Source organism: Garra rufa, chromosome 14, assembly GCF_049309525.1.
Source record: "Garra rufa chromosome 14, GarRuf1.0, whole genome shotgun sequence".
Taxonomy (NCBI): Eukaryota; Metazoa; Chordata; class Actinopteri; order Cypriniformes; family Cyprinidae; genus Garra; species Garra rufa.
This window is the reverse complement of record NC_133374.1, coordinates 4,168,458-4,191,083: the sequence shown is the minus strand read 5'-3', so window position 1 is coordinate 4,191,083 and position 22,626 is coordinate 4,168,458. Positions and strand designations below refer to the sequence as shown.

The following is a 22,626-nucleotide window of genomic DNA, read 5'->3' as shown; positions in this document are numbered from 1 at the left end:
CAGCGAACCACAGTGAGAGCCATTATTCACAAATGGCCAAAACATGGAACAGTGGTGAACCTTCCCAGGAGTGGCCGGCTGAACAAAATTACCCCAAGAGCGCAGCAACGACAAAAGACACAAAAGACCACACAACAACATTTTAAGAACTGCAGGCCTCTCTTGCCTCAGTTAAGGTCAGTCTTCATGACTCCACCATAAGAAAGAGACTGGGCAAAAATGGCCTGTATGGCAGGAGTTCCACAACGAAAAACGCTGCTGAGCAAAAAGAACATAAAGGCTTGTCTCAGTTTTGCCAGAACACATCTTGATGATCCCCAAGACATTTGGGAAAATTCTCTGTGGACTGACGAGACAAAAGTTTAACTTTTTGGAAGGTGTGTGTCCCATTACATCTGGCGTAAAAGTAACACAGCATTTCAGAAAAAGAACATCATACCAACGGTCAAATATGGTGGTGGTTGTGTGATGGTCTGGAGCTGTTTTGCTGCTGGACCTGGAAGACTTGCTGTGATCAATGGAACCATGAATTCTGCTGTCTACCAAAAAGTCCTGAAGGACAATGTCCGGCCATCTGTTCGTGACCTCAAGCTGAAGCGAACTTGGGTTCTGCAGCTGGACAATGATCCAAAACACACCAGCAAATCCACCTCTGAATGGCTGAAGGAAAACAAAATGAAGACTTTGGAGTGGCCTAGTCAAAGTCCTGACCTGAATCCTATTGAGATGCTGTGGCATGACCTTAAAAAGGCGGTTCATGCTCGAAAACCCTCCATTGTGGCTGAATTACAACAATTCCACCAAGATGAGTGGCCAAAATTCCTGCACAGCGCTGTAACAGACTCATTGCAAGTTATCACAAACGCTTGATTGCAGTTGTTGCTGCTAAGGGTGGCCCAACCAGTTATTAAGTTTAGGGGGCAAACACTTTTTCACACAGGGTCATGTGGGTATGTTGAAAAACTCCCATCTTATTTTCTCCTCCAACTTCAAAATCATCCTACAACGCTGTTTTATTTATTTTTTTGTAAAGGGTGTTGATCTTCTTTGCACGTTCACTTTGTAAACCCTGGGTCGGTACTTCTGCAGCGATGTAGGACGATTTTGAAGTTGGAGGAGAAAATGAGATGGGAGTTTTTTGACATACCCTAACTGTATTGAACCAGAATACACAGAGTACATGCAGAGCTAGACAAGACAAGCATTTGAGGTTAAAAAGTATATAAATTGTTGATCGTTTTGTTAGATAAGACCATTCTTCCTTGGCTTGGATCGATTAGAGCTCTTTGAAACTGCATTTAAACTGCATTTTGGAAGTTCAAACTCACGGGCACCATAGAAGTCTATTATTATGGAGAGTAATCTTGAAATGTTTTCCTCAAAAAACATAATTTCTTTACGACTGAAGAAAAAAAACACATGAACATCTTGGATGACAAGGGAGTGAGTACATTATCTGTTAATTTTTGTTCTGGAAGTAAACTTCTTGTTCAACACTTATATTGAATTACGACGATTCCGAGAGCCCGATGAAGGGGGGGTGGGAGAGGGGGCCCGGGGCCCAAGTCAAGTTCAGAAGGCCCAGAAACTATAGTGGCACCACTGATTATATTATTTGAAAGTGACAATAAAGAAATGTAAGATTGTTACAAAAGTTTTCCATTTCAAATAAATGCTGTTCTTTTGAACTTTATACTCATGAAAGTATTCTGAAAAATAAAATGCATCACCATTTCCACAAAAATATTGGGCAGCACAACTGTTTTCAAAACTGATAATAATCTGAAATGTTTCATGAGGAGCAAATCAGCATATTAGAATGATTTCTGAAGGATCATGTAACACTGAAGACTAGAGTGATGATGATGATGTGAATACTCACATAGAAAAGAGTTATTTTGAACTGTAATAATATTTCACAATATCCGATGGTTCAAGGACCAGATTGGAATTGCTCAGATTCTTTTTCTCCAAAATGAATCGCATTTTAGAGGGCCTAAACATGCCCAGAAACTCATGAAATTCATGCACACACAACAAAAGTGCTAAAAATGTACATCTAAAATGGATTTCAGAAGTGGGTGTGGCAAAATGGCTCGATAGCACCATCTATAAACTTTTAAGGAGGTTCACCTTAAGTTATGTTTTACATAAAAATACTATCGGTACACACATGTAACACAACAAAACCTACAAAAAACGTCCTTCGGTAGGAAGTCCGAAACCTAACAGGAAGTGCAATTTTTTCAAAAAATTTTTTTCAATTTTTGCCATTTTCAAGAATCATACTTGAACAAACTCCTCCTAGAGATTTATTCAGATCAACACCAAATTTGGTCAGTCTAATCTAAAGGCCCATGTGACCTTAAATTTCGAAGATCTTGAGCTTTCTTTGAAGGGTGTGTCCGTGGTGGCCTGACAAACTTAAATGTTTCGCATTGAAAAAGGAAGTTGTTATAACTCAGACATACAATGTCCGATCTGCCTCAAACTTAACATGTTTGATAACACTCCTGTCCCGAAGACATATACATGCCCATTTTTAGTTATAATCATAGCGCCACCTGCTGGCAACAGGAAGTCACATGTTTTATGCTGTAACAAACTCCTCCTAGAGATTTGATCCCATCAGCATTATATTTGGTCAGTCTAATCTAAAGGCCTTAGCTATGTTAATTTGAGAAGATTTTGAGTTTTCGTTGAAGGGCGTGTCCGTGGCACCATACAATGTCTGATCTGCCCCAAACTTCACATGTTTGATAAGAGTCCCATATTCAGCCCATATAAGCTCATTCTGTTATACTCATAGCACCACCTGCTGGCAACAAAAAAAAGACTTGTTTTACACTAACTTAAACATGTCATGTCCAATCTGCACCAAACTTGACATGTTTGGCAAGAGTCCTGTCCTGAAGACACCAATATTCATATATAATCATAGTGCCAACCTGTGGCAGCAGGATATGTCATGTCTTATACCAACTCAAATATAACAAGTTCAATCTGCACCAAACTTGACATGTTTGGTAAGATTCCTGGCCTGAAATTACCATGTACTTACATGCCAACAACAGTTATAGTTATAGCGCCACCAGCTGGCAACGGGAAGTTTGGCACATATAAATGACTTTGACATATGCCAAATATATATCCCATATTAAAAGCATATTGCCCATCGTTTGCTGTGTTCCTGTGAGGGCCCTTTCATCACTGCATGCAGTTTAGTTTTCTTGCTCCAAACTGCAATGCTTAGTTTTGGGTTGATCATTGCCCCAACACTTTTTTCAGCTTTGCCTATTGTTTTTGAAATTAACCATTCAATCAACAAAATTAAACATCGCAGACATGCACAAGTAATTCAATTGATTACAGTTCATCAATTAACAGCTTGTGAAGCCAAAAGCTGCATGTTTGAGAAACAAATCCATCTTTAAGACATTTTTAACCATTGCTTCCAACTAAAACAGAAGTCCATCTCCTGTTGTCTCTCACATCAAAATTGTTTAGAGCTGTTTTAACTGGTTTTGGCTGGTAAATGGTTCTTGAATTCTTCTGATACAGACCAGACCACTTTTTCACTGGAGGAAGTGTTATTATGGATTATGGACTCGTATTTTGGCTTGTGGCAAAGCCATGGTTTGAAGTTACAAACTCATTAATGATGGATCTGTTACTTACTAATGTGCAGCTTTTAGCTTCTTAAGATGTTAACTGATGGACTGGAGTGGTGTGGATTATTGTGATGATTTTTTCAGCTGTTTTGGATGCTCATTCTGACAGCACCCATTCACTATAGGATCCATTGTGAGCAAATGATGGAACACTAAATTTCTTCACATCTGTTTCATGCATTAGAGCATAAAAGACAAACTTAAAAAATATTTTACTTTATGGAATGAGTAATTCATTGCATTAAAGGCATCTTTTTTGCTTTGAATTTCAATCCAGTGATGTAAATCATCCCAAAGCTGGTTGTTTTGGTTGAAAGCTCAATAGAAAAAATACTGCCAAAATGCATTCACTGTTGCTATTTAGACATTTGTGGGGGTTTTCTTTCCAGGGAATCAGAGCTGATCTAGCTACCCAGAGAAACACATGCAAAACCAGATTCACTGGAGCAAGACGGCATGTGATCGTTTGAGCTTTTTCCACTTCCTCCATTCACCAATGACTGAAGGGAAATGCTTACGCAAATATATCATCATCCACGATCATGGGTGTAAACAATGAGGACAGACCTCAGCTGCTGTCATGGGATGATCACGTCAGTACGAAATGATCTGGACACGAGAAATGAAATGGAATGAATCAATGAAACGGATGTAAATGCAAAACTAAACTTTTATTTATCAAAACATGATCACAGAGCATACTGGACATGACATGGTCATATATATGAACACAGTGATGCATGACAACAGCAACAACAAAATAAACATACAGAGAATCGAATGCAATTGAATGAAGACAGCTGGAAGTTTGTTATGGAGCATGAAAGAGGGAATGAAACCTTTGCAGTCCCATAAACTTGCAGTAGGATTGTGCCCTCTTGTGGCTGATGCTCAGTACACTTCACACCTTTGATCCCAACTGACCCTGACTATTCCTTATCAGTCAAGCATTTTCTAATTTAAGTCTTTGGAAAAAACAGCAGTCCCCAAAATCAGCCTATATAGTGCAGTGTTGGACATTGGCAGAAGTGGCATTTGAAGCCATAGTGGAGATGATCTACAATCCAATCCTCAGAAACTCATTACAGCAGGGTTTTACACCCCCCTGTGAGTTCATAAGGGAACTGCAAGGTGTTTGCGAACTGATAAAAATCAATAAATCATAAAATTAAATAAGTAAAAAAAAAAAAAACATCAAAATGAAAACAAGAAAAATATAGATTTATTTTATGCCTACCTGTGTGTCATGTGATCATTAACACATGTCATATAACGGTGAATATGCAAATTTATTGTTACATTACAGAAATATAAATATAAAGCTTCAAGTAAATATTTTAGCTCAAAGGATCACCAGTGCTGTTATCGTTAACTACATTTAAAATAAATGATGAATATAAATGCACAAAAAATGTAAATATAAAAGTTAAAAATATCAAATAATACTATAATAGTATAAAAACGCCAAATTAACACCAGGAATCCCCAATAAAAACATAATAGCATAATTAACTTAAACGGAACTTATGGCAAACTAACGGAAATATAAAAAGCTGACATATATATATATATATATATATATATATATATATATATATATATATATGTGTGTGTGTGTGTGTGTGTGTGTGTGTGTGTGTGTGTGTGTGTGTGTATACACGTATGTATGTATGTAAATATTACTAAATGCCATGATAGTATAAATATAATACAAAACTTACACTAAAAATCGTACATGACATGCACCATTTCTTTTTTTTTTCTGTAAAGCTGATTTGAAATGATGCATATTGTGACAATTAAATTTTGACTATGTACACTCTTATAAATAAAGGTGCTTCACGATGCCATAGAAGAACCTTTTTTTGTCTAAATGGTTCCATAAAGAACCTTTAACATCTGAAGAAACCTTTCTGTTTCACAAAAGGTTCTTTGCGGCAAAAGAAAGTTCTTCAGATTATAAAAAGATAAGAAAAAGAGGTTGTTTAAAGAACCTTTGACTGAATGGTTCTTTGTGGAACCAAAAATGGTTCTTCTATGGCATCGCTTGAAGAACCTTTTAAAGCACCTTTATTGTTTAAGAGTGTAGGCACCAGTGTTGTGGGGTAAAGCATTACAAGTAACGCAAGTTACGTAATTATATTACTTTTTCCAAGTAGCTAGTAAAGTAACGCATTACTTTTTAATTGAGAAGAAAATATCGGAGTTACTTTTTCAAATAAGTAGCGTCAGTTACTTTCCCCCCCATTTATGGATTAAAAGCTCTCCTGTCCTCATGTTGAGAGAAATTGTGAGTAAGATGTTACTTTAGTTCTAGAATAAATGTGAACATGCAAAAAAATTATTTCACTCACTAAAAAAACAGTATTCATTCAAATGAATAGAAACAGTGAATTTCAACGCAAACCTGCAATAATTAAATATGTTAAATAATACAAATGTGACCCTGGACCACAAAACCAGTCTTAAGTCGCTGGGGTATATTTGTAGCAATAGCCAAAAATACATTGTATGGGTCAAAATTATTGATTTTTCTTTTATGCCAAAAATCATTAGGAAATTAAGTAAAGATCATGTTCCATGAAGATTTTTTGTAAAATTCCTACTGTAAATGTATCAAAATGTAATTTTTGATTAGTAATATGCATTGTTAAGAACCTAATTTGGACAACTTTAAAGGTGATTTTCTCAGTATTTTGATTTTTTTGCACTCTTAGATTCCAGATTTTCAAATAGATGTATCTCGGCCAAATATTGTCCTATCCTAACAAACCATACATCAATAGAAAGCTTATTTATTGAGCTTTCATATGATATATACATCTCAGTTTTGTCAAATTTAACCTTATGACTGGTTTTGTGGTCCAGGGTCACAAATGTTCTTTATGTATTTAATCCCATTTTATGAACCAATGTCTTTGCTGCCGACTTTCGATGGCCCAATTCATCCATAATAATGAGCAAAAATTACTCAATTTTTTTTTTGTTGCTTAAGACATTTTTTCTTCTGTGGTCTACTGTACAGATGTGAATTGACTTTTGTCTAAGCCTGAGGCTTTTGGTGTGAAAAGGCTTTTACATTTGACAAAACTTTAACTTTTTATATTAAAAACAAACAGGCAAGCCCTGCCCAGATTTAAAAAGTAATGCAAAAATAATGTAACGCATTACTTTCCATAAAAAGCAACTAAGTAACGTAATTAGTTACTTTTTTAGGGAGTAACTCAATATTGTAATGCATTACTTTTAAAAGCAACTTCCTCCAACACTGGTGGGCACTAAAGAGCTGATTTTGTCTATAGCACAGTTGTAGAATAAGGATGGATGAGTTTCTCTTTTGCCTGATGTGTGTTTTGTGTGTGTGTGTCAGGTGTGTGTTGTGTGATATCCGGTAGCTGCTTGTTTGTTTGCGTGTTCCTCCTCATGGGGAGCTCGAGCTGCAGCTCTTTCCAGAAGCGTGAGGACAGAGCAGCCGATTTCTCGCCCTTCCAGCGTATGAGCGTCAGAGCCAGACGGGCCTGCCGCAGCTCTTTGACCCAGCTCTTCCACTGGACGGGTTTGAACTGGATCAGAACCACCCTGAGGCTGAGGCTGCCGCCGTGCAGCATGTTGGTCAGTCCGGCCTGCAGCTCCAGCAGAGCCTGTGTCCCGCGGACAGCGCTGCACGGACTCACAACAACCACCAGTCTGCGGCTCTGACCCACAAACTTCAGCGTATCATCTGTTATCGCTACACACAAATACACATTAATACACTTGCTCACACTTAAACACATACATCCTCATACAGTTTAACTAACTTGTTCAACACTGCATACAAATGTTCAATATACAGCTGAGCTGACATATACTAGCGTTTAGTGCTGTTTATATAAAATGATTGTTTTTAGTCAAATTTAGAATTGGGTTTTATTTTTATTTGGGTTTTAATTTAGTTTTTCTTAAAATTTAGTCACTTTGGTATAGGCTTTTGTCATATTTGTGACCCTGGACCACAAAACCAGTCTTAAGTCGCTGGGGTATATTTGTAGCAATAGCCAAAAATACATTGCATGGGTCAAAATTTTGATTTTTTTTTATGCCAAAAATCATTAAGAAATTAAGTAAAGTTCATGTTCCATGAAGATTTTTTGTAAAATTCCAACTGTAAACATATCAAAATGTAATTTTTGATTTGTAATATGCATTGTTAAGAACCTAATTTGGACAACTTTAAAGGTGATTTTCTCAGTCTTTTTGATTTTTTTGCATCCTCAGATTTCTGATTTCAAATAGATGTATCTCAGCCAAATATTGTCCTATCCTAACAAACCATACATCAATAGAAAGCTTATTTATTGAGCATTCATATGATGTATAAATCTCAGTTTTGTCAAATTTAAACTTATGACTGGTTTTGTGGTCCAGGGTCACATTTAAACAATTTTTTATATTACCATTTACGTTTAATTTATTTCAGTTCTACTTCATATTTAATTTATGTCTATATATTTTTTGATATCTTCAGTTTTCATTTTCATTTTAGATAAATGTTTAGTCATTTTTTATGTGCTTTTGTGATTTTGATTATTTCGGGGTTTTTTTAAATATATTTTTTATATTATTTACATTAATTTTTTTTTTCAAAATTCATGGTAACACTTTACAATAAGGTTCATTAGTTAACATTAGTTAACCATATTAGTTAACATGAACTAATAATGAACTGCACTTATACAGCATTTATTAATCTGTGTTCATGTTAATTTCAACATTTACTAATACATTATTAAAATTTTGTTAACATTAGTTAATGCAGTGTGAACTAACATGAACAAACAATGAACAACCGTATTTCCGTTAACTAATGTTAATAAAGATTAGCAAATACAGTAACAAATGTATTGCTCATGGTTAGTTCATGTTAGTTAATACATTAACTAATGTTTAACTAATGAACCTTATTGTAAAGTGTTACCATTAATTTTAGTTTTTATTTAATTTGTCATTTTATTTGATTATTTGTTTAAATTGACAATTTAGGTTTATTTTTATTTTACTCATTATGTCATTTATTATTATTCTTTAGTATTACAATTTAGATTAATTGTTTTCAGTTTTAATTCAGTTAATTCATTCTGTAATTTTTTATAGGCTTTTGTTTAAATATTACTATTTAGGTTTAATACATTTTTATTTTAGTTTTAGCTTTTTAGTTTAGTTTTATAAACTTTTCATAAAATTAATATTGAAATAATTTTTAATATTTTAATAATTTACTGACATTCGCATTTTCATGGTAATCTGATGTTGGTTATAATATTTAAATAATTTTTAATATTTTAATAATTTACTGACATTCACATTTTCATGCTACTCTGATGTTGGTTATAATATTTAAATAATTTTTAATATTTTAATAATTTAATGACATTCGCATTTTCATGCTACTCTTATGTTGGTTATAATATTTAAATAATTTTTAATATTTTAATAATTTAATGACATTCGCATTTTCATGCTACTCTGATGTTGGTTATAATATTGAAATAATTTTTAATATTTTAATAATTTACTGACATTCGCATTTTCATGGTAATCTGATGTTGGTTATAATATTTAAATAATTTGTAATATTTTAATAATTTACTGACACTCGCATTTTCATGGTAATCTGATGTTGGTTATAATAAATAATTTGTAATATTTTAATAATTTACTGACATTCGCATTTTCATGGTAATCTGATGTTGGTTATAATATTTAAATAATTTTTAATATTTTAATAATTTACTGACATTCGCATTTTCATGGTAATCTGATGTTGGTTATAATATTTAAATAATTTTTAATACTTTAATAATTTACTGACATTCGCATTTTCATGCTACTCTGATGTTGGTTATAATATTTAAATAATTTTTAATATTTTAATAATTTACTGACATTCGCATTTTCATGGTAATCTGATGTTGGTTATAATATTGAAATAATTTGTAATATTTTAATAATTTACTGACATTCGCATTTTCATACTACTCTGATGTTGGTTATAATATTTAAATAATTTTTAATATTTTAATAATTTAATGACATTCGCATTTTCATGGTAATCTGATGTTGGTTATAATATTTAAATAATTTTTAATATTTTAATAATTTACTGACATTCGCATTTTCATGGTAATCTGATGTTGGTTATAATATTTAAATAATTTTTAATATTTTAATAATTTACTGACATTCGCATTTTCATGGTAATCTGATGTTGGTTATCAGCCACATGACGTGCAAACAAATAGATAAAATATTTGACCTTTTTTTAGTAAATGTTGTGTTTTGACATTGTAGCGCTGTTATTTTAGCACGCTAATAATTTTGTTAACATTTTGAATTTACATTTTTTTATATTTTCAATTTATTTTAATTTAGTTGTAGAAGCGCTTTCATAATTTCCATTAGTTTAGCTTACATTTATATCACTTTGAGTTTACTTTAATTTTTAGTTTAAATTAAACGTGGTATAAAAACGAAGACAGAAATTACAATTGTACCCTAAAATAATTAGAAAATTATGAAAATAATAACTTTATGTATATTTAAGTTATAATACTAGTATTTATGTCAGAAGTTCTTCACTTTCAAACATTCAAACCCTCAAATTTTAAACATTTTAAATCCTCAAGCTTTTATTTTGGTGGAATACTGGTGAAATGCTGCAAACGTTAAATTATGAATGTGAATGTTAATGAAGTAAACATGCACAATCCTAAATGCACATTGAACTTGCAGCTCGTTTACAGTGAATGAAGCCGCTTTGATAAGCCACTGTTTGTGAACCCCTACTCTATGTCTGATACTCACTTCCTCCTGGAAGACTGTCCCGGTCAAAGATGCAGACGGAGTAACCAAACTCAATTTCCAGGACTCGACGCAGCGTGGAAAGAACAAACTCCTCCTCCTCACTGTTGCGAGCGTATGAGATGTACACGTCATACTGCTTATCATCTGCAGACACAGACAGAGATTAGTCACAACTACTGTTAAACTTCAGCTTGACCTTTAAGAGTGAGCAAATAATGCAGTAAAACTTCAGCTCACAAAGCCAAAAAAAACACATACTAATAGCTGACATTAAACACAAAAGTATATAGACATAATATATAGACAAAAAACAATGTTTCATTGCCACATAAAAGATTACAAGAATAAAGTCCTTATATTTTGAGAATTAAGTCATAATATATTATAATATTTATTATATAAAATATATTATTGAAATATATTTCGACTTTATTCCAGAAGTATTCCGACTTTATTCTCGCAGTATTTCAATTTTATTCTCGAAATATTTTGACTTTATTCTCAAAGTATTTCGACTTTATTCCAGAAGTATTTTGACTTTATTCCCACAGTATTTCGACTTTAATCTCAAAATATTTAAAGAATAGTCAAAATACTATGAGTACTTCCAGAATAGAGTCGAAATAAATAGTACAAGAATAAAGTCAAAATATTCTCATAGTATTTTGACTTTATTCTCGAAATTCTTTGACTTTATTCTCGAAATTCTTTGACTTTATTCTCGAAATTCTTTGACTTTATTCTCGAAATTCTTTGACTTTATTCTCGAAATTCTTTGACTTTATTCTCGAAATTCTTTGACTTTATTCTCGAAATTCTTTGACTTTATTCTCGAAATTCTTTGACTTTATTCTCGAAATTCTTTGACTTTATTCTCGAAATTCTTTGACTTTATTCTCGAAATTCTTTGACTTTATTCTCGAAATTCTTTGACTTTATTCTCGAAATTCTTTGACTTTATTCTCGAAATTCTTTGACTTTATTCTCGAAATTCTTTGACTTTATTCTCGAAATTCTTTGACTTTATTCTCGAAATTCTTTGACTTTATTCTCGAAATTCTTTGACTTTATTCTCGAAATTCTTTGACTTCATTCTCGAAATTCTTTGACTTCATTCTCGAAATTCTTTGACTTCATTCTCGAAATTCTTTGACTTTATTCTCGAAATTCTTTGACTTCATTCTCGAAATTCTTTGACTTCATTCTCGAAATTCTTTGACTTTATTCTCGAAATTCTTTGGACTTTATTCTCGAAATTCTTTGACTTTATTCTCGAAATTCTTTGACTTTATTCTCGAAATACTTTGACTTTATTCTCGAAATTCTTTGACTTTATTCTCGAAATTCTTTGGACTTTATTCTCGAAATTCTTTGACTTTATTCTCGAAATTCTTTGACTTTATTCTCGAAATTCTTTGACTTTATTCTCGAAATTCTTTGACTTTATTCTCGAAATTCTTTGACTTTATTCTCGAAATACTTTGACTTTATTCTCGAAATTCTTTGACTTTATTCTCGAAATTCTTTGACTTTATTCTCGAAATTCTTTGACTTTATTCTCGAAATTCTTTGACTTTATTCTCGAAATTCTTTGACTTTATTCTCGAAATTCTTTGACTTTATTCTCGAAATTCTTTGACTTTATTCTCGAAATTCTTTGACTTTATTCTCGAAATTCTTTGACTTTATTCTCGAAATTCTTTGACTTTATTCTCGAAATTCTTTGACTTTATTCTCGAAATTCTTTGACTTTATTCTCGAAATTCTTTGACTTTATTCTCGAAATTCTTTGACTTCATTCTCGAAATTCTTTGACTTCATTCTCGAAATTCTTTGACTTCATTCTCGAAATTCTTTGACTTTATTCTCGAAATTCTTTGACTTCATTCTCGAAATTCTTTGACTTCATTCTCGAAATTCTTTGACTTTATTCTCGAAATTCTTTGGACTTTATTCTCGAAATTCTTTGACTTTATTCTCGAAATTCTTTGACTTTATTCTCGAAATTCTTTGACTTTATTCTCGAAATTCTTTGGACTTTATTCTCGAAATTCTTTGGACTTTATTCTCGAAATTCTTTGACTTTATTCTCGAAATTCTTTGACTTTATTCTCGAAATTCTTTGACTTTATTCTCGAAATTCTTTGACTTTATTCTCGAAATTCTTTGACTTTATTCTCGAAATTCTTTGACTTTATTCTCGAAATTCTTTGACTTTATTCTCGAAATTCTTTGACTTTATTCTCGAAATTCTTTGACTTTATTCTCGAAATTCTTTGACTTTATTCTCGAAATTCTTTGACTTTATTCTCGAAATTCTTTGACTTTATTCTCGAAATTCTTTGACTTCATTCTCGAAATTCTTTGACTTCATTCTCGAAATTCTTTGACTTCATTCTCGAAATTCTTTGACTTTATTCTCGAAATTCTTTGACTTCATTCTCGAAATTCTTTGACTTCATTCTCGAAATTCTTTGACTTTATTCTCGAAATTCTTTGGACTTTATTCTCGAAATTCTTTGACTTTATTCTCGAAATTCTTTGACTTTATTCTCGAAATACTTTGACTTTATTCTCGAAATTCTTTGACTTTATTCTCGAAATTCTTTGGACTTTATTCTCGAAATTCTTTGACTTTATTCTCGAAATTCTTTGACTTTATTCTCGAAATTCTTTGACTTTATTCTCGAAATTCTTTGACTTTATTCTCGAAATTCTTTGACTTTATTCTCGAAATTCTTTGACTTTATTCTCGAAATTCTTTGACTTTATTCTCGAAATTCTTTGACTTTATTCTCGAAATACTTTGACTTTATTCTCGAAATACTTTGACTTTATTCTCGAAATTCTTTGACTTTATTCTCGAAATTCTTTGACTTTATTCTCGAAATTCTTTGACTTTATTCTCGAAATTCTTTGACTTTATTCTCGAAATTCTTTGACTTTATTCTCGAAATACTGACTTTATTCTCGAAATACTTTGACTTTATTCTCGAAATTCTTTGACTTTATTCTCGAAATACTTTGACTTTATTCTCGAAATACTTTGACTTTATTCTCGAAATACTTTGACTTTATTCTCGAAATTCTTTGACTTTATTCTCGAAATTCTTTGACTTTATTCTCGAAATTCTTTGACTTTATTCTCGAAATTCTTTGACTTTATTCTCGAAATTCTTTGACTTTATTCTCGAAATTCTTTGACTTTATTCTCGAAATTCTTTGACTTTATTCTCGAAATACTTTGACTTTATTCTCGAAATTCTTTGACTTTATTCTCGAAATTCTTTGACTTTATTCTCGAAATTCTTTGACTTTATTCTCGAAATTCTTTGACTTTATTCTCGAAATTCTTTGACTTTATTCTCGAAATTCTTTGACTTTATTCTCGAAATTCTTTGACTTTATTCTCGAAATTCTTTGACTTTATTCTCGAAATTCTTTGACTTTATTCTCGAAATTCTTTGACTTTATTCTCGAAATTCTTTGACTTTATTCTCGAAATACTGACTTTATTCCCGAAATACTTTGACTTTATTCTCGAAATTCTTTGACTTTATTCTCGAAATACTTTGACTTTATTCTCGAAATACTTTGACTTTATTCCCGAAATACTTTGACTTTATTCTCGAAATACTTTGACTTTATTCCCGAAATACTTTGACTTTATTCCCGAAATACTTTGACTTTATTCTCGAAATTCTTTGACTTTATTCTCGAAATACTTTGACTTTATTCCCGAAATACTTTGACTTTATTCCCGAAATACTTTGACTTTATTCTCGAAATACTTTGACTTTATTCCCGAAATTCTTTGACTTTATTCCCGAAATACTTTGACTTTATTCCCGAAATACTTTGACTTTATTCTCGAAATACTTTGACTTTATTCCCGAAATTCTTTGACTTTATTCCCGAAATACTTTGACTTTATTCCCGAAATACTTTGACTTTATTCTCGAAATACTTTGACTTTATTTCCGAAATACTTTGACTTTATTCCCGAAATTCTTTGACTTTATTCTCGAAATTCTTTGACTTTATTCTCGAAATATTTAAAAGAATAAAGTCCAAATACTACGAGAAGAGTACTTAAGAATAAAGTCGAAATATTCTCGTAGTATTTCTACATTATTCTCATTGTATTTTCACTTTATTCTTCAAGTATTTCAAGAATACTGTAAAGTCCAAATACCATGAAGAGTACTTTGCGAATAAAGCCAAAATACTTTGAGATCTTTTGTATTTTGACTTTATTCAGAAAGTATTTCAACTTTATTCGCATAGTGTTTTAACTTTATTCTCGTAATATTACAACTTTAATCTCGTAATCTTAGATGTTTTTTTAACATTGCACTAAAAAGCCTTCGTAAAAAACGATAACTAAAAAAAATTATGTAATTTAACTTTAAAATTAATGTGAGAAACACAAATATATTAATTCAGTGATCTCAATGATACTAAAGTAATCCTGATCTGTCACAGAAACAATCAAGTTGACAGCAATAATTAATACAATTAAATATAACATAACTAACTAGAAACATATTAAACTAAAGTTGTAAGCACAGTGATAAACAGAAGCATTTTCAATGAGGCGCTTCAGCACAAATTAATCTCTTCATTCTTTTAAAGCGGCTCAGTGAAATGAATCCGACTTCAGCGTTAGATGTGAGAAAGAGGAGCGTCTGATTATTGCTTCTGTTCACTCGGCTGTAAAAGCGACTGCGCAGTGTGAGGTAAACTGCAGTGATGTAGTGTTTGCTCATGCTACACTGACGCCTGCCTTCTGGAAAACTAGGAAAAGCCAGATTGTCTGAAAACAGCTGATCTACAGTAAATGTTCTTGATTCTGGACATTAATTTTAGACCTGATAATACAGACCAGATATCAACTAGCTATGAAACAGTGTCGTATATATCTGTCGTTGAGGTCAGTGAGTGTATGTTTGTGTTTTCACCTGTGTATCTCTCATCTGAGCCGAACCAGGAGCGATAGAGCAGTAGCATCTCGAGCCAGAACACGTGATAGATGACGAACATCATCAACATGAGCGCCAGCGTCACTCCTAAACCACAGCCCAGCTCTAAAGTCGGGACGTACGCTACACACACAAACATACAGGATTATATACAAACATAGACACACAATACACATCAAATACTCATTTAACAGGGCAAATTTAGCTATTTAAGCTTATTATGGATTCAAGGAACACATAAAGCTGTATGCTTTATGCTTTAGGTCATTTATAAAAGCATCTGCCAAATGCATAATTGACATCTGCTCAACCAAAAAATCAAATTTAAATAAATAGTTACAAAAAATTTTGTTTGCTTTCTGATTTTTGGGCATACAGGGTCTAAAATAAACACAGTTGAGATCAAAAGTTTACACCCCCCTTTCAGAATCTGCAAAATGTTAATTATTTTACCAAAATAAGAGGGATCATACAAAATTAAATGTAGTGACCTGAATAAGATATTCCACATAAAAGACATTTACATATGTGACCCTGGACCACAAAACCAGTCTTAAGTCGCTGGGGTATATTTGTAGCAATAGCCAAAAATACATTGCATGGGTCAAATTTTTTGATTTTTCTTTTATGCCAAAAATCATTAAGAAATTAAGTAAAGTTCATGTTCCATGAAGATTTTTTGTAAAATTCCTACTGTAAACATATCAAAATGTAATTTTTGATTAGTTATATGCATTGTTAAGAACCTAATTTGGACAACTTTAAAGGTGATTTTCTCAGTCTTTTTGATTTTTTTGCATCCTCAGATTTCTGATTTCAAATAGATGTATCTCGGCCAAATATTGTCCTATCCTAACAAACCATACATCAATAGAAAGCTTATTTATTTATGTATAAATCTCAGTTTTGTCAAATTTAACCTTATGACTGGTTTTGTGGTCCAGGGTCACATATAGTCCACAAGAGAAATAATAGTTGAATTTATAAAAATTAGCCGGTTCAAAAGTCCCTTGTTTTTCCTGAAGAGTTAAACTGTCTGCTGTTCTTCAGAAAAATCTTTCAGTTCCCAATTTAGGTAAAATCAGAACAACGTACACATCTCTATTCTGTTCAAAAGTTTTCACCCCCTGGCTCTTAATGCATGGTTTTTCCTTCTGGAGCATCAGTGAGAGTTTGAAACTTCTGTAATAGTTGCATATGAGTCCCTCAGTTGTCCTCAGTGTGAAAAGATGGATCTCAAAATCATACAGTCATTGCTGGAAAGGGTTCAAATACACAAAAATGCTGGAAAACCTGACCTAAAGGATTTTTCTGAAGAACAGCAGGCAGTTTAACTGTTCAGGACAAACAAGGGACTCATGAACAACTATCACTAAACAAAAAAACACAGCTGTGGATCATTCAGGTAACAACACAGTATTAAGAATCAAGGGTGTGTAAATTTTTGAACAGGGTCATTTTTAAAAATTCAACTATTTTTTTCTCTTGTGGACTATATACTATAGACTATATACTTTTTTGTGAATTATCTTATTCAGTTCAGTACTAAATAAACAATTACATGCATTTTGTATGATTCCTCTTATTTTGGTAAAATCATTAATATTTTGCAGATTCTGAAAGGGGATGTAAACTTTTGACATCAACTATACAAGAAGTGCCAAATGCAAATAAAATGTATTAATTAATTTATTCTTTTAATGCCACATCAGCAGTATTTTCATGACAAATTTAGAGTAGAAGAAACTAAAATTATTATTTTTTAAAACTAAGTTTTGGTCTAAAAGTTTTAGTTTGAATAAATATAAAGCTTAATAGAATGCATTAAGTAAGCATTAAATTGATTAAAAGTGACAGTAAAGACATTTATAATGTTAAAGATTTATTTTGATCTATTTAAAAAATCTGTTCTTTTGAACTTTATATTCATCAAACATTTTGTTTTTATTTAGAATTTGTGATTTTGTTCAATGGTAACAATGCCGTTTTAAAATCTATTTTGATATTTTTCCCATATAAAGAGTATTATGAAATATTGCAATTTAAAATAACATTTTTTTTTATTTTAATATACTTTAAAATATAATTTATTTCTGTGATGCACAGCTGGATTTTCATCATCCATTACTCCAGTCTTCAGTGTCACATGATCCTTCAGAAATCATTATAATATACTGATTTATTACTTTATCACTGTTGAAAACTTGTAACTTATAAGTTGGATTGGATTGTTTTTTGGAACCTGGGGTACTTTTTCAGAATTCTTTGAATAAAAAGTTAAAAAGAACAGCATTTATTCAAAATAGAAATCTTTTCTAACAATAGAAGTCTTTACTATCACTTTTTATCAATTTAACACATCGTTGCTGAATAAAAGTATCAAAGGGAGAAAGAAAGAACACATTTACAGACCCCAAACTTTCAATTTCAATTTGAAATAAATTCTGTTCTTTTTAATGTTTTATTCATCAAAGAATACTGAAAAAAGTATGACAGGTTTAAAAAAAATATTAAGCAGCATATACGCAAAAAATAAATTCTGAAGGATCGTGTGACACTGAATACTTGAGTAATAATGCTGAAATGGAGTAATATTTTAAAGTATATTAAAATAGAAAATTGCATTAACATTTCACAATATTGCAGTTTTTTCCCTATATTTTTAATCAGATAAACACAGCCTTGAGCAGAAGTTCTGTCTCCTTCAAAAAGCATTAAAAATCTTATTGATCCCAAACAAACAGTGTGTTCGTTGTGTTAGTGTGTGTAATTACGTTCAGCTTTGAGTATGGCTCTGCTGGTGTGGAACCCGCGACTGTTTCTTGCAGAGCAGTTAAACTCCCTCTGCAGGTCGTCAGTTGAAAAATCCATCACATACAGGACTCGTTCTTTGTTCTCGTCACCGTAATCATAGCTCACAAGCCTACACACACATATGAGTCAGTAAAACTCAGATTGAAAAAGTGAAAAAAAAAAACACGCAAACGCATCCGTACTTGGCCTCAGGTGAACTGAATCGCGGGTCGCCGAGTTGCTCCACGGTTTTGTTGTCGATGGTCCACCAGATGTCCTGCTTTTCGTTGTACAGGTGAGGCAGGTACACACAACAGGTCAGCGTCGCTGTATCTCCTGTAATGCGGAGAAGTTTACTGATGCATACTGCTGAAACGCCAGCAAAAACAACAAGAAAGAAGTAGAAGAGCATGCTCACCCAGAGTCACTGTGTAGATCTGATCGCTTGCGGGATTCTGAATGATGGGAACTTTACTGCCCACGTCAGGAACTACAGGAGAGAGAGAGAGACGTGTGAATCTTCAGATGAGACTAAATGTATGAAAGCTTTTTCTGCCACGGGTTAAAAAAAAAAAGAACACAGAATTTTGGGAAAAAGTCAATTGCAAGGTATAAACTAAGAACAATGAGATATGAACTTAGAATTGCAAGCTATAAACTTATAATTGCAAGAAAATTGTCAGAATTGTGAGAAAAAAGTCATTTGAGACCAACTCAGAACTGCAAGAAAATAAAGTCAGAATTGCAAGAAAAAAAATCAATTGCGAGGTATGAACTAAGAATTATGAAATATGAACTTGGAATAACAAGACAAACTCAGAATTGCGAAAAAATGTCAGAACTGTGAGAATACATCAGAATTGCAATAAATAAGGCAGAACTGCAAGAAATAAACTCAGAAAATTTCAGAATGGTGAAAAAACATCAGTATCAGAAAAAAAGTCAATTGCGAGGTATGAACTAAGAATTATGAAATATGAACTTGGAATTACAAGACAAACTCAGAATTGCAAAAAAATGTCAGAACTGTGAGAATACATCAGAATTGCAATAAATAAGGCAGAATTGCAAGAAATAAACTCAGAAAATGTCAGAATGGTGAAAAAACATCAGTATCAGAAAAAAAGTCTATTGCGAGGTATGAACTAAGAATTATGAAATATGAACTTGGAATTACAAGACAAACTCAGAATTGCAAAAAAATGTCAGAACTGTGAGAATACATCAGAATTGCAATAAATAAGGCAGAATTGCAATAAATAAACTCAGAAAATGTCAGAATGGTGAAAAAAACATCAGTATCAGAAAAAAGGTCAATTGCGAGGTATGAACTAAGAATTATGAAATATGAACTTGGAATAACAAGACAAACTCAGAATTGCGAGAAAATGTCAGAACTGTGAGAATACATCAGAATTGCAATAAATAAGGCAGAATTGCAAGAAATAAACTCAGAAAATGTCAGAATGGTGAAAAAACATCAGTATCAGAAAAAAGGTCAATTGCGAGGTATGAACTAAGAATTATGAAATATGAACTTGGAATAACAAGACAAACTCAGAATTGCGAGAAAATGTCAGAACTGTGAGAATACATCAGAATTGCAATAAATAAGGCAGAATTGCAAGAAATAAACTCAGAAAATTTCAGAATGGTGAAAAAACATCAGTATCAGAAAAAAAGTCAATTGCGAGGTATGAACTAAGAATTATGAAATATGAACTTGGAATAACAAGACAAACTCAGAATTGCGAGAAAATGTCAGAACTGTGAGAATACATCGGAATTGCAATAAATAAGGCAGAATTGCAAGAAATAAACTCAGAAAATGTCAGAATGTTGAAAAAACATCAGTATCAGAAAAAAAGTCAATTGCGAGGTATGAACTAAGAATTATGAAATATGAACTTGGAATTACAAGACAAACTCAGAATTGCAAAAAAATGTCAGAACTGTGAGAATACATCAGAATTGCAATAAAAGAGGCAGAATTGCAAAAAATAAACTCAGAAAATGTCAGAATGGTGAAAAAACATCAGTATCAGAAAAAAAGTCAATTGCGAGGTATGAACTAAGAATTATGAAATATGAACTTGGAATAACAAGACAAACTCAGAATTGCGAGAAAATGTCAGAACTGTGAGAATACATCGGAATTGCAATAAATAAGGCAGAATTGCAAGAAATAAACTCAGAAAATTTCAGAATGGTGAAAAACTTAAACATCAGTATCAGAAAAAAGTCAATTGCGAGGTATGAACTAAGAATTATGAAATATGAACTTGGAATAACAAGACAAACTCAGAATTGCGAAAAAATGTCAGAACCGTGAGAATACATCAGAATTGCAATAAATAAGGCAGAATTGCAAGAAATAAACTCAGAAAATGTCAGAATGGTGAAAAAACATCAGTATCAGAAAAAAAGTCAATTGCGAGGTATGAACTAAGAATTATGAAATATGAACTTGGAATAACAAGACAAACTCAGAATTGCAAAAAAATGTCAGAACTGTGAGAATACATCAGAATTGCAATAAATAAGGCAGAATTGCAAGAAATAAACTCAGAAAATTTCAGAATGGTGAAAAACTTAAACATCAGTATCAGAAAAAAGTCAATTGCGAGGTATGAACTAAGAATTATGAAATATGAACTTGGAATAACAAGACAAACTCAGAATTGCGAGAAAATGTCAGAACTGTGAGAATACATCAGAATTGCAATAAATAAGGCAGAATTGCAAGAAATAAACTCAGAAAATTTCAGAATGGTGAAAAAACATCAGTATCAGAAAAAAGTCAATTGCGAGGTATGAACTAAGAATTATGAAATATGAACTTGGAATAACAAGACAAACTCAGAATTGCGAAAAAATGTCAGAACCGTGAGAATACATCAGAATTGCAATAAATAAGGCAGAATTGCAAGAAATAAACTCAGAAAATGTCAGAATGTTGAAAAAACATCAGTATCAGAAAAAAAGTCAATTGCGAGGTATGAACTAAGAATTATGAAATATGAACTTGGAATAACAAGACAAATTCAGAATTGCGAAAAAATGTCAGACCTGTGAGAATACATCAGAATTGCAATAAATAAGGCAGAATTGCAAGAAATAAACTCAGAAAATGTCAGAATGGTGAAAAAACATTAGTATCAGAAAAAAAGTCAATTGCGAGGTATGAACTAAGAATTATGAAATATGAACTTGGAATAACAAGACAAACTCAGAATTGCGAAAAAATGTCAGACCTGTGAGAATACATCAGAATTGCAATAAATAAGGCAGAATTGCAAGAAATAAACTCAGAAAATGTCAGAATGGTGAAAAAACATTAGTATCAGAAAAAAAGTCAATTGCGAGGTATGAACAAAGAATTATGAAATATGAACTTGGAATAACAAGACAAATTCAGAATTGCGAAAAAATGTCAGACCTGTGAGAATACATCAGAATTGCAATAAATAAGGCAGAATTGCAAGAAATAAACTCAGAAAATGTCAGAATGGTGAAAAAACATTAGTATCAGAAAAAAAGTCAATTGCGAGGTATGAACAAAGAATTATGAAATATGAACTTGGAATAACAAGACAAACTCAGAATTGCGAAAAAATGTCAGAACTGTGAGAATACACCAGAATTGCAATAAATAAGGCAGAATTGCAAGAAATAAACTCAGAAAATGTCAGAATGGTGAAAAAACATTAGTATCAGAAAAAAAGTCAATTGCGAGGTATGAACAAAGAATTATGAAATATGAACTTGGAATAACAAGACAAACTCAGAATTGTGAAAAAATGTCAGAACCGTGAGAATACATCAGAATTGTAATAAAAGAGGCAGAATTGCAAAAAACAAACTCAGAAAATGTCAGAATGGTGAAAAAACATCAGTATCAGAAAAAAAAAAGTCAATTGCGAGGTATGAACTAAGAATTATGAAATATGAACTTGGAATAACAAGACAAACTCAGAATTGCAAAAAAATGTCAGAACCGTGAGAATACATCAGAATTGTAATAAAAGAGGCAGAATTGCAAAAAACAAACTCAGAAAATGTCAGAATGGTGAAAAAACATCAGTATCAGAAAAAAAAAAGTCAATTGCGAGGTATGAACTAAGAATTATGAAATATGAACTTGGAATAACAAGACAAACTCAGAATTGCGAAAAAATGTCAGAACTGTGAGAATACATCAGAATTGTAATAAAAGAGGCAGAATTGCAAAAAACAAACTCAGAAAATGTCAGAATGGTGAAAAAACATCAGTATCAGAAAAAAAAAAGTCAATTGCGAGGTATGAACTAAGAATTATGAAATATGAACTTGGAATA

The 22,626-nt window shown here is 31.9% G+C and overlaps 1 protein-coding gene across 1 annotated transcript in view; it reads right to left on the bottom strand.

The window, feature by feature from the left end:
- Window positions 1–4,323: 4,323 nt before the first annotated feature.
- LOC141285241 (interleukin-1 receptor accessory protein-like) overlaps window positions 4,324–22,626 on the bottom strand; it is a 42,226-nt gene continuing 23,923 nt past the window's right edge. The window contains exons 5-10 of the mRNA XM_073818281.1: window positions 18,708–18,779; window positions 18,493–18,625; window positions 18,271–18,419; window positions 15,476–15,619; window positions 10,515–10,658; window positions 4,324–7,401 (exon numbers count right to left, since the gene is read on the bottom strand). Coding sequence (XP_073674382.1) covers window positions 6,968–7,401; window positions 10,515–10,658; window positions 15,476–15,619; window positions 18,271–18,419; window positions 18,493–18,625; window positions 18,708–18,779 — 1,076 coding nt within the window. The 3' untranslated portion in view covers window positions 4,324–6,967. The remainder of the gene's footprint in view (window positions 7,402–10,514; window positions 10,659–15,475; window positions 15,620–18,270; window positions 18,420–18,492; window positions 18,626–18,707; window positions 18,780–22,626) is intronic.